Source organism: Saprolegnia diclina (genome assembly GCF_000281045.1).
Source record: "Saprolegnia diclina VS20 unplaced genomic scaffold supercont1.37, whole genome shotgun sequence".
NCBI classification, from domain to species: Eukaryota; Oomycota; class Saprolegniomycetes; order Saprolegniales; family Saprolegniaceae; genus Saprolegnia; species Saprolegnia diclina.
Window position 1 is genome coordinate 127,996 of NW_008246104.1, and position 11,304 is coordinate 139,299.

The 11,304-nt window shown below is 58.9% G+C and overlaps 6 protein-coding genes across 6 annotated transcripts in view; 1 reads left to right on the top strand and 5 right to left on the bottom strand.

The window, feature by feature from the left end:
* Window positions 1–647, bottom strand: part of SDRG_10690 (hypothetical protein) — a gene marked incomplete at both ends in the record, with an annotated part of 1,856 nt that extends 1,209 nt beyond the window's left edge. Inside the window, one exon of the mRNA XM_008616693.1 lies at window positions 12–647. Coding sequence (XP_008614915.1) covers window positions 12–647 — 636 coding nt within the window. The remainder of the gene's footprint in view (window positions 1–11) is intronic.
* Window positions 648–1,743: 1,096 nt separating this feature from the next.
* SDRG_10691 (hypothetical protein) lies at window positions 1,744–3,215 on the bottom strand. Its single transcript, XM_008616694.1, has one exon. It carries the CDS (start codon window positions 3,119–3,121, stop codon window positions 1,853–1,855), a length of 1,269 nt encoding a protein of 422 aa, XP_008614916.1. The 5' UTR covers window positions 3,122–3,215; the 3' UTR covers window positions 1,744–1,852.
* Window positions 3,216–3,665: 450 nt separating this feature from the next.
* Window positions 3,666–4,192, top strand: SDRG_10692 (hypothetical protein). The gene has a single exon (XM_008616695.1). It carries the CDS (start codon window positions 3,801–3,803, stop codon window positions 4,110–4,112), a length of 312 nt encoding a protein of 103 aa, XP_008614917.1. The 5' UTR covers window positions 3,666–3,800; the 3' UTR covers window positions 4,113–4,192.
* On the bottom strand, window positions 4,181–5,336 carry SDRG_10693 (hypothetical protein; the record flags this gene model as incomplete). The annotated part of the gene is made up of 8 exons (XM_008616696.1): window positions 4,181–4,224; window positions 4,274–4,386; window positions 4,436–4,482; window positions 4,538–4,680; window positions 4,728–4,794; window positions 4,843–4,914; window positions 4,960–5,205; window positions 5,253–5,336. The coding sequence occupies 8 exons, from the start codon at window positions 5,334–5,336 to the stop codon at window positions 4,181–4,183; spliced, it is 816 nt and encodes a 271-aa protein (XP_008614918.1).
* A 1,094-nt stretch (window positions 5,337–6,430) lies between these two features.
* SDRG_10694 (hypothetical protein) lies at window positions 6,431–8,796 on the bottom strand. The gene is made up of 3 exons (XM_008616697.1): window positions 8,343–8,796; window positions 7,854–8,292; window positions 6,431–7,808 (listed from the first exon to the last, which is right to left on the bottom strand). Exons 1-3 carry the CDS (start codon window positions 8,744–8,746, stop codon window positions 6,561–6,563), a joined length of 2,091 nt encoding a protein of 696 aa, XP_008614919.1. The 5' UTR covers window positions 8,747–8,796; the 3' UTR covers window positions 6,431–6,560.
* Window positions 8,797–9,003: 207 nt separating this feature from the next.
* On the bottom strand, window positions 9,004–11,288 carry SDRG_10695 (hypothetical protein). Its single transcript, XM_008616698.1, has 9 exons — window positions 11,100–11,288; window positions 10,439–11,048; window positions 10,280–10,393; window positions 10,185–10,233; window positions 9,857–10,134; window positions 9,617–9,801; window positions 9,315–9,567; window positions 9,176–9,268; window positions 9,004–9,124 (listed from the first exon to the last, which is right to left on the bottom strand). The coding sequence occupies exons 1-9, from the start codon at window positions 11,279–11,281 to the stop codon at window positions 9,080–9,082; spliced, it is 1,809 nt and encodes a 602-aa protein (XP_008614920.1). The 5' UTR covers window positions 11,282–11,288; the 3' UTR covers window positions 9,004–9,079.
* Window positions 11,289–11,304: the final 16 nt, after the last annotated feature.

Below are 11,304 nucleotides of genomic sequence, written 5' to 3' on the forward strand. Positions count from 1 at the left end.
ACGCGGCCAACGCTCAGCAGGATCGGTCCGTGGGCGGTTGTCGTCTCGCGTGCTCGGCGTATGGTCGGGCGAAAGAGGCGTCGGTCGACACCAAATGGCATGGTGGCAATCGGCACTTGCAGGCCGTAGGAGGCGAGGGCGTGTGCCATCGCTGGCGTTGTCGTAAGCACGCAGTGGGACGCGCGGTGGCACCAGCGGACGTACGCCTGAACGACGTAGTTGCAGAGGGACTCCGGAAGACCCGAAAGCGCAGCCGTGTACTCGGGAAGACGCGTATGGTACGCACTATTGAAGGCCAAGTTGTTCCACATGCAATAGAGGGCGGCCGCGACTCCGAGCGGCCCCTCGGTCACGATGTGGATGTAGCTGGGTTTGGCGGCGCGTATCTTGGCGCCAATCGTCGCTGGCCAAGAGAGTTTGAACTCAGGGTAGAGCGGACAGCTTCGGTGTGGGAACTGCGTGGGGTCGAGGTGCACGACGTCGTAGCCAGCGCCAATCGCGGCGGCTTCGAGGCTGCGCATGACTGTCATGATGCCGTTCACTGCCGTCGGAAGACTGTCGTTGACGAGCAAGAGCACGGGCCTCTTCTGCGGGGTGAAGCTTGGCTGCAGTGACCAGGACGCGGTCTCAAGGCGTTGCGGCGCCATGTACGTTCTCAAATGCCAAGTGCCAACTGCTACGTAGTGCACGCCAACGGGGAAAGGCGTTCGTTTCAGCGCTGCACCATCACGTCCTCCGTAATGATTTGTTGGCGCCATCTTCGCCCAGAGTGGCACTACACAGTCCTGCGTCACGACAGCGCGTTTGCAAAAAAGGTGCTTCGCATTGGTAGAGGTCGTTGCTCATGAGAATGGAGTGCGTTCACTTGGATCACCGCGTCACCGGTGCACGTACCGATGGTGCGCGCGTCTTGCACATCTCTCCAAAGTGGCGCCATCGGGGACCCAAGCCATGCTATTGGGGTGGAGCTGCGTCAGCCGATCATCTTAGTATGCAATAAACTTTCGATTTGCGAACCAAGAGCGATAGACCGATGGTGACCGACCCCATTTTTTCATTTCGGCGCTTTCTCCTCGCCATTTTGACGACGGAGGTCCTCGACGACATAGCTTGGCAAAGGGCACACGTGGGTCGTTGATCGCGCTGATGCGAGGACTGCTCGGGCCAGAAAGGCCCACTTACGCTTCGACTTCCGATGCAAGCCAGTGTCTCGTGGTGCAAACCGCAATCGTTGTTGACCTGCTTGTCGTCCCATGCATGTACTTGCACTCTCTGCGGGCGCCTATTCTCGTCGCTTAGCGTAAGAGCTCATGGATCGAAGAGACGAGATCGGTAAGCGATAGAGAATGCATGACCCAGCACACTTTGCACTCTGTGGTCAGCGGAGCGAGGAGCGGACGACAGGTGAGTCCAGCGGGGCAAGCCAAGAATGGAAGGGAATCCTTTCGGTCTATAGTGACCACGTAACTGGCGGGGAATGCGTGCGACCGATCGGTGCAATCTCGCATCGGCTTGCGGAGCATATTAGCAGAGCTAACTGTAGCTGCCAACTCCGAACAAAAGCCACTTGCGCTAAGGCCAGAGACGGGAGTTTTGCAGGCGGTGACCACCAGCCTTGTGGTTGGCACACCCGTCCGTTTTGACGTCGTTAAGCGCGTCGAGTGGTGCACTTCTGCCCCTAGCGGGTTGCTCAGTATACCCGTATCCACCTGCACGTCTTTCGATGCCGATTGTGATCTTGCAGCCAACACGAAAATTACGAAACGTGGAGGGACCCACGGGAACACATGCAAAACGTAGTGGACTGGTTTACATACTGAATACACATCAATCAACAACTGCTCAACGCTTTCTACTCCGAAAGGTTCGATCGCACCAAGTGCTTCTCAAACGTCGCCCAGCAGTGCTCCCACGACCACACTTCGCTGGCCGTCGCCACCGCCGCTCGGTCCAAACCCAAGCAAACGTCGATGCTGGCGCGAAGGTCCTCGCTCAAATGGCCCGTGACGCCACACTCGATCGCGTCCAACGGTCCCGGCACCGGGAACGCAGCGACCGGTGTACCGCACGCCAAGCTCTCGATCATGACGAGGCCAAACGTGTCGGTGCGACTCGTAAAGACGAGGACGTCGGCGTTGGCATAGTACTCGGCGAGCGCTTCGCCAGTCTGCAGACCCACAAATTGGATCTCGGGGTACCGCGCCTCGAGTTCACTGCGGTACGGACCGTCGCCAACGACAATCTTGGTTGCGCCGGGGTAGTCGAGGTCGCAGAAGGCGTCGAGGCCCTTCTCTTTACTGACGCGGCCAACGCTCAGCAGGATCGGTCCGTGGGCGGTTGTCGTCTCGCGTGCTCGGCGTATGGTCGGGCGAAAGAGGCGTCGGTCGACACCAAACTTCATGGGCTGGATCAGGCTTTTAAAGCCGCGCCGACGCAGCTCATGCACCATGGTATCAGTCGTGGTGAGCACAGCGGCCGAGTTGCGGTGGAACCAGCGAAGGTACGCGTACCCAATCGCTTCCGGGACGCCAAAGACGACCTCCATGTACTCGGGAATGCGCGTGTGGTACGCACTGTTGTACGGAATCCGGTTCAAGTCGCAGTAGAGTCGTGTCGCGAGACCCAGCGGGCCTTCGGTGGCAATGTGAATAAAGTCAGGTCGATGGCTCCGGAGCTTGGATACCAGGCGGAAGGGCAGCGAGAGCTTGATGTCCGGGTACCCCGGGCAGTCGATGTGCGGGAACTGCGACGGGTTCAAGTACGAGACGCTGTACGCAGACGCGTGGCGCTCCATATTGGCAAGGAACGTCACAACGCCGTTGACGTTGGTCGGGAGGTTGTCGTTGACGATCAAGATCGACGGCTTGGTGGGCGATAGTAAAACGAGACCTGGTCCGGCGTCGGTGGTCCACAGAGGCGGCACGTCGTTATCGAGACTCAGCGTCGTATGCAGCGCGCCAAGACCGAGCACCGCAAGGAGCATTTTCGTTCGAAGTGCATCACGAGGCGCGGGCTCGAGCGTGTGCTGGGGGTGGACCAGCAGCCAACGGTCGCTGTGCATTGCGTGCTCCAAGCGCCGCAGCGCGTGGCGCTGGCCGTGCGTGTGGAGGCGACGGAGCATCCTGGCGAGTGCGTCGCATCGGCGGCGGCTGAAGCGACTGCAGTTTCACGCGAGATTCGCTGCCGTGGCGCCACGTACTGCGAATGAATCTTGCGTTTATGGAATCGAACCACCAAGATTCATAGTACAGCAGCGGTTTGTTACTGTCCTCAAATAGTATTTTCCGAAATTAAGATAGGCTTTGCGATGGAGCAGCTCGCAACGAAATGCTTGCTTCAACTACGCACGCTTGCCCTAGATTCTGGGCCTGCTTCGGAAGCAAAGGTCTTGGAGATCCCGTTCCGATGTCGGTTCTTTCTGTCAAGATATTTGAATGAGAAGCGACTGAGAAGCGCGTCAGGCCAGAAACTCGTACAGTGCGATCGCGAGAGGACAGCAGGGTCGCTTTGTGTTGACGACGAAGGCGACCATACCGGTTGGCATTCAGATACGAGCCGCCACGGTCCGAGACATGCGGCGGACGATGAGCTGGCGCAAGCACGGTACGTCTTGTTCCGCCGCCACGGCGATGGCAGCGCCAATCGGCGGTAGCGCTTTTATCACAGCCGTGTTCGTTCTGTCGCCTCAGTGCACCCGGCTTGTAAATCCAGCCAATCACACATCGCCGTCGACTAAAATCCAGCCAATGAGAAGCCACGTTCGAGGATCTTGACCACGCCAGTGGAGCTCAGTTTTCAAAATGACCAAGTCCCTCCAAGCCCCGCCTTCGACGATCCAGATCGGCGACATTAGCTGCCCCGTTGTCCACTCGCCGACGGCTGCGGCCCTTCCGAGCACGAACCACTGCATCTTGTGCGGCCTCGGTCCGTTCAAGCCCGACGACCTCGCGTCGCATTTTCCTACCTGCTTTGACTCGTTCTGTCCGATCGGACGACCGGGCGCGGCGCCGCTCGTCGACCACCGTCAACAGCCCCCCGCGCCCCCGCGCCATGCGTACGCCTACCTCAACACGTTTGCGGGGTCGCGTATGCCCGACATCTTCTCGCACTGAGCCGACCTGTCCTTGTATTTGTATATACGAGACGTTTTTGCTTTGTAAACACCATCAATGGTAGTCATTCATGTCGTTGACGTTGTCTTGGGGTGCGCCGCGACGATGCGATCTAGAGGTGTTCCCAAAGGGTATGAAATACACTAGCATGTCGCACGTACGGGCGAGGACGGCAGCGCCAAAACCGTTGTCGATGTTGACCACGCCGACGCCCGGCGAGCACGCGTTGAGCATGGTTAGTAGCGGCGCCAGACCCGCAAATGCCGCGCCATACCTAATCATATTCCTTGAGAATTCAAGAAGGATACATGTTGCAGGTGCACCCGACGCTGGTGGGCACGGCGATGATCGGCTTGGTCGTCAGCCCTCCCTACGACAAGAAAACTTACTCTTCCGGCCATGTTGGATTGGACCAGATGACGTACGACGACACCCGGAAGGGCGCCATCCATGCCGGCCACGACGATGATGACGTCGCCGTCCTCGACCGCGCGGCGGTGGCGCAAGAGGCGGTGCAAGCCGGCTACGCCCACGTCATAGATGCGCCGCACGTCGAGCCCCGCGAGCTCTGTGCATGCATATCGTTGGTGGGCAGACGTGATGAGGATGATGTACCTAGCGTCACGGCTGCCTCCTCGGCGACGGGCAAGTCAGATGTTCCGGCGCACAAGACGCATACGATCTAACTTGGAAGAGGTCGCATCTGTCCGCCTACGATCTTAGCGACGACCTTGTTGAGAGGCGGGCGGGTCGCCTCGATGGGCTTGGCCAAAATGCGAGCGACCGCGTTGTATTCGAGGCTCTTCAAGACAAGACATGAGCATGAATGGAAGAGAGACGGCGGTACCTCGAGGCCGGGCTCAGAAAGGACGTCGGCGGCCATCGAAGCACTCACGCGCGTGGCCATGACCACGTCCGTGGACTTTTGCATCGCTCGGAGGATCGAAGCGACTTGGGAAGACGTTTTGCCCTCGGCGTAAACGACTTCAGGAAATCCCGTTCGCGCCGAACGCTGCCCGTCGAGCTTGGCAAAGGCCTCGAGCACATCGTACTCGACGTGTCGCCACTGCACCATCGCGTCGTCCGCCGACATCTGCTCGCTTTTGTTGGCGCCGCCATAATCATTGGCAAACTACGTACCTCTTGAGCCGCCACCGAGGCGAAGAGCGTGTGGAGCGCGCTCGTTGCGGCGTCCGTCGTGAAGCACCGGCGCAGCTTGAGCATATCTTGGATGCAAATGCCAATTCGCCAATCAGAGGCAAGTTGAAGTCTAGCCACACGCAACTGAAGTGGCTTGCGGGAAGCATGCAATACGTCTATGCAATACTTAGACTTAGCGTCTTAGCAGTCTACTAGGTAGTAGTTCTGACGTGTAGCCATTTAGTGCGAAAAGACCATGGTCGTTTATGCTCAAAGGCAAAAGCTTAGCATGCTCTCGACCCAAATAACATAATTCTAGGTCGTCTCTCCACCCTGCCCGCAACTCTATCGGCAGTTTGACTGTGAGGGTTGGGTTTCAATTGCAGGCCAGCGACATCGTCAATAGCCCTCGTGGAGCAATGACGAACATAATACAACATATGTGCCAGGGAGCGACCAGTATTCTCAGTCGTTATCATTCCTACGCGTGTGTACAAGCTGTCTTACGCCGCGAAAGTCGAGGTTTCGGTTTCGCGTTGCTGCCCGTGCCAACCACTCGTTGCGATCTTGTTTCGCTCGGCTGCGGTGATCCAGGACAACAAAACTGTCTATTTTGGCTTTAGCATGGACGAACACTCTGCAGCGGCCCGCCATGTGACGACCCTGGCAAAAACGAGATTTGAGGCGCGCTACTACCCCCACCAAAGTCGACAGTGACGCATCGTGGGGTTCCACGCGTAGCATGAGAGACAGTTGAGAGATGCAAAGGCGCAAGCATCGCAAACCACTCACTGGGCGAAAGATCCGCACCCAGGCGGCAGGCACAGGGTAAATGGACCTCCGAGCCATCTTGCACGCTCGAAATCTGTTCTAGAATTCTAACGTTGGACTATTTTTTGCGCCAATCTCACGAGTTCATGCGTCCCAAGTGATTTTTTGCGTTGCCCTCGACTCTTCCCTGCATACCGGTATGTCCGTCCTTCATTTTGCGGACTTTTGATGTGACTATTGATGGATAGGGTTCGGTTTGTCAGTTGTCATCTGAAGGCAAATCGAAATGGAATCAAACGTCCATGCGGCAGTGAATACTACGGAAGAGGGCAGGGCTGGGAAGAATTTGCACCAACTTGGTACTTTTGACAATGAGGCTGGCGCCACGTCTTGATGATACGTGTACCCGAGAAAGTCGATCACGTCGACGTGCTTTCGATTCCACGACGGGTGTATCGACAGGCAACAATACAGACCAAGCGCATTAGATGATAGACGCTATGGTGCAATGCAGAATATGTGGCAGAGTCAAGGCGTCTAACTGTGCCGCGGGTGCTTGTTGTCGCCTTGGCCGTCTTCGGCTGCACGGCGCTTGACGCGTTCAAAATACTCTTTCATCGTGAGGCCCTTGCGCTGGACCTTCTCGGCTTCCGGAATCACAGGGCGGATCTTGGCCTCCTTCTCCTTGAGAATCTCAGCGGCCGGCCGCATCGTCGTCCACGTCCCGTCGTCGTCCTTGTAGCGAATCGTGAGGTTGGCCACATCTGTGACGTCAACGGGCTGGCCATCGACAAACTCAATGTCGTTCGCCATCGCCTCGTCGGGCTTGGACTCGTCTTCGAGCGCGCGCGCCTGACGCTCCTTGATCTTCTCGACAAGCTCGGCGTGGCCGCCGTCTTGCTTCTTGGCCTTCGTTTCCGGGATCATGTCATCCGGGAGCGCCTCGACCTCCTGGAGCTTGTTGACGGTCATGATGCGACCATCGGGCATGCGAAGGAGCTTGCCGTCGGCAAGGTTCTTCTCCATCTTGTCGCGCGACATGAACATGCGTCGGGACGCCGTCGCGCGGACATACTGCAGCTTTTGCGCCGCCGTCATGTTGTCCATCTGCTGCTGATTGGTGACCGCAGCGTCCAAGTCACGGCGCTGGTTGATCTCGCGGTTCCGCTTGTTGATCTCGTTGATGCGCTGGACCTCGTCGGCCTTGACCGCGAGACGGCTCTTGTTTTCGGCCAAGACCTTGTTGAGGCGGTCCTCAAGAGCCAGCGCCTTCTCAAAGTCGTTGCTGTTCTTGGCGGCCTTGACGTCGCGTTCGAGGCGGACACGCTCGACGCCGAGGGCGACCTTGGTCTGACCCGCCGCCTTCTTGCGCGTCACCATCGTCGTCACCTGCTCGTCATTGTACTTGTGCATCGTCGCGATTGCCTTGTTGACCGCGTAGAACTTCTTGGCTTGCATCTGCGTCATGATCGGGAGGTTCACCTTTTGCACCGTGTACTTCCAGAGGAGGAACTCGCGCTCGGTCACCGAGTGGTTCGAGATGAGGTCGAGGCGCCACGCGCGCGTGTCCTTGCCGTACGCGAGCATGACGCCCGTCTTGGTCGCCTCGCCCATGAACATGTACTCCTTGTCCATCTTGCACGTGTGCTGCACTTGGCAGAAACGGTACACGCGCTCGTCGTCCTCGCCCGCAAGCGCCACCTTGCAGTAGACGCCCTTGATGATCTTCTCAAAGTATGGCTCAAAGTAGTGCTTCTCGAAAAACTGGCGGCGCTTGTGGAGGCACTACACGCAGCATCGTCACTACACGAGCGTCGCACGAGGTCGTACCGAGTTGGCATATTTGAGGTCGATGGGGCCCGAGACGTCAATCTCCTGGAGCTTGACCTCGTCCGTCGACGCCTTCTTGGACGCCTTCTTGTCCGAGGACCGCGACTCGTCCTTGTGGCTGCCCGTCTGCTGCAGCTCCTTACGACGGCGTCGCTTCTCCGCAATCTCGCGGCCAGCGTCCGACCCGTCCGAGCGGAACCCGTCGTCGTCTTCGTCGTCGTCCTTGAAGCGGTTGCGAAGGATTGACTTGCCGCCCTTCTCCGTCTGCTTGATCTGCTTTAAGTTCGAGAGAGCCTCCTTGCGACGGTCGGTATCGCGGTTGCGCAGTCGTCGGTTCGAGATCGCTTCGTTGTCGTCGTCAAGGGCTTCCTTCTCACTCTCGAGCTTGCGCTTGAGCGCGATCTCCTTGGACTTTTGCGTCTGCGACTCGTAGTGCTCCCTGCGCAAGCCATGTTAGTATACACCCTGCATCGTCTTCGCATCATGTACAAGATGAGCGCTTCCTTCTCGACTTCGTTGAGACCCTTGAGCTTCTCGGGGTCGATCTCTTCCATCTTGGATTCGTCGACTGCCGCGTCAGCCTTTCCCGCGGCCTTCTTCGCCTTGGCCTTCTGTGGCGACTTCTTCGCAGCTGCCTTCGCAGGCTCTTTCTTGGCCTTGGCGGGCGACTTGTCCTTCTTTTTCTCGCCTTCGCTGTCACTTCCGCTGTCGCTACCCGAGCCGGAGCCCGAGTCGGAACCCGACCCGGAGCCCGACCCGCTGTCGCTGTCGCTGTCGGAGCCGGACCCACTGCCGCTGCCCGAGCCCGAGTCGCTGCCCGAGCCGGAGCCCGACCCGCTCTCGCTTTCGCTACCGCTCTCCCCGCTTGAGCTCTCTTCGATCTTCTTGGCCATCGTCGTCCTGCGCCCGAGGATGATGTTTTTGAACCACTGCACCCCGTTCAATCACGCCAGAAATAGACCTTGGCATTTGTATACCACTTTTTTTATTACATTTGTCTTGCTTTTTGTAAAGAATAAAATACGGTCATGGCTTGATAGTTGGTGAGCGACAGCGCGGATGACCGCAGCCGAGCCGCCTGCCCCGCAGCGGACGGTGCTTTGGCCTGGGTGGGCTTCCGCCACGCTTGGGCGCCATGATGGCCATGCCAAAGAGGATGAGGTATAGTCATATACACATGGTTATCGGCGACTATTAGAGGGGCTAATGACGAGGCCGTGCGATGCTTAGCCGTACGCGTTGGCCTTGTGCTTGGGCACGAATTGGAACCCCTGAATACAGAGGCTGAGCAAAGGACGAACATGCTATAAGAAGCGCACTACCTCGGGGACAGGGCCAAGCAGCATCTCCGAGATCTTGACCCAGTCGGCGGCTTGGTCGCTCGCCATGAGCGTCTCGAGGTCGTTGCGGCCATACTAGCCACAAGGGTATGAGAACGAGGCATGCAAGCAGCACGTGTACATAAGGCATCGGACGGTCGTTGATGCGCTGGGGCAACTGCTCGAGGATGCCAACGGGCACGTAGCGACAGAGGAACGACATCCACTCGAGCAAGTAGCGGCGCGTGCGGTTGATGCCCTTGGCGTCCGAGCCCCAGTGCTCGAGGCCGCACTTGACAAAGTCCTTGAGAATGTCAAGGCGCTCGGACGACGAGATGTCATAGTGACGGCGCTCCTTGATCTCGGTCGGCAGCCACGGCTTGATGAGTGCTCCACTAGTCGATGCATACATCCAGCCGTCGTCTTTCGCAGCAGCAACAGTACCGGGCGAGCATGCACGTGTCGATCTGGCCCGACGCAAGGTGCTCGTGGAACTCTTCGTACGAGAGCACGTCACCGCCGCCGACCATCTGCATCGCCTTGTCGTCGCCGCGCGTGTCGGCGCACTCGGCCACGTAGACCCAGTCGGCGTTCTTGGTGTAGCGCTGGAGGCGCGACCGGCCGTGGACCTTGGTCAAAGCACCGTCAAACAAATCGAATCCTATCGGCAGCGAGTATGGGTACCGTGAGCGCATTCACGTGCACGTCAGTCTTGAGCGCGTAGTTGAGGACGACGCTTTGGTTCATAAACTCGTTGCTTGAAATCGAAGTCTGGACTTTTGGCAGCAGCTTGTGCGCGATCGGCGTCTTCTCGGACCAGCCGGCGCGCATCTTGACCGTGAGGCTCGGGCGCGTCGGTAGGCCAAAGCTGCCGAGCTCCATGCCAGTCAACGCGCCAGAGATGACCGAGTAGAGCTTCGGCGGGCGGTTCATGAGCGCCGCACCACCACCGGCCTTGCACACTAGGTATACATACGTGAGCCCCTTCCTTGCCGCTTATGCCACGGGCTACCAAGGTCGATGGGGCAGCCCATGTTGATGTCGATGAAGTCCACTTTTGTCTATCATGTGCCATTCATACAGAGAACATATTCGTCTGCCATGTACCTTGCGCGTAATGAGCTCACAGACGCGCGCCATTTGGTCGCCGTAGGCCCCGGCGATCTGCACGCCAAAGACGTCTTCCGACTCGTGGCGGCGCAGAAGCGCCCACTCGGACGCCTATGAGCGTCATCATAGTCGAGCTCCTTGTAGCAGAGAACGTACCTGGCCTTGGAGCAAGTTGGTGGCCATGGCCATCTCACCGATCGTGATGTCGGCGCCCCAGTGCTTGAGCACGCGGCGGAACGGGAGGTTCCCGACCGTCGTGAGCGGGCCGACGTAGATCTTGCCCTTAAAGTCCACGGGCTTGTGCTCGGCAGGCTCCGGGTTGTCGAGTACGTCGTACTCGATGTTGCGCTCCTGCTTGGCCTTCCCGCCCTTCTTCTGGTGCGACGCCGCCGTCGTGCGGAACGGGTACTTGTTCTTGCGCAACTGGTCGCGCGTCGCCGTGTCGAGCTCGTTGATCTCGACCGTCTTCTCGTCGGCCGGCGTCCCGAGGTTCACGCCGTTCGCGTCGACGTGCGTGAGACCGTAGCGGCAGTTGAGGCCGTACCGGCAGTAGCCGAGCGCCGTGTACACCGGGCACGGACCCTCAAAGTCCTTGGGCCGGCGCTTCATGTAGTCAGCGACGTCGTGGCTAAACTTGCACGAGTCGCTGTACGCGCAGCCCTCGCCTGCGGCCACCGCACGGCACAACATCGTCGACGGATCGTCGGCGGCGTCGCGCGGACGCTTCTTGAACGTGCCTCGCTCGCGCTCGCCGTCCTCGCCTTCGCTAGAAACCGTTTGGTATGTAGCTACATGCATGCGAGTCTAGCACACGTACGCCTTGGGCGGCAAGACGCGGCGAAACTCGGGCTTGACGGCCGCTTCACCGGGCTTGGCCACGAACTCCACCGTGGTCTCGGCAGGGGTGGGCACAGCAGCGGCGGCCGGCGCCTCGACGGGCGTAGCTGCCGGTGCTTCGACTGGGGTAGCGGCAAGGGGCGCTTGCTCGATGTTCGACATGGCGTTCTACGGGCGCCATGAGC

Coding starts and splice junctions, on each gene's coding strand:
- SDRG_10694 (XM_008616697.1), bottom strand. CDS start 8,746: ATGGCCAAGAAGATCGAAGAGAGCTCAAGCGGGGAGAGCGGTAGCGAA. Junction 8,293..8,342: donor GAGAAGGAAGCGCTCATCTT/GTACATGATGCG, acceptor TGGCTTGCGCAG/GGAGCACTACGAGTCGCAGA. Junction 7,809..7,853: donor ACCTCAAATATGCCAACTCG/GTACGACCTCGT, acceptor TGCTGCGTGTAG/TGCCTCCACAAGCGCCGCCA.
- SDRG_10695 (XM_008616698.1), bottom strand. CDS start 11,281: ATGTCGAACATCGAGCAAGCGCCCCTTGCCGCTACCCCAGTCGAAGCA. Junction 10,135..10,184: donor GGGCTGCCCCATCGACCTTG/GTAGCCCGTGGC, acceptor ATGTATACCTAG/TGTGCAAGGCCGGTGGTGGT. Junction 9,269..9,314: donor ACGACCGTCCGATGCCTTAT/GTACACGTGCTG, acceptor CCTTGTGGCTAG/TATGGCCGCAACGACCTCGA.
- SDRG_10691 (XM_008616694.1), bottom strand. CDS start 3,121: ATGCTCCGTCGCCTCCACACGCACGGCCAGCGCCACGCGCTGCGGCGC.
- SDRG_10692 (XM_008616695.1), top strand. CDS start 3,801: ATGACCAAGTCCCTCCAAGCCCCGCCTTCGACGATCCAGATCGGCGAC.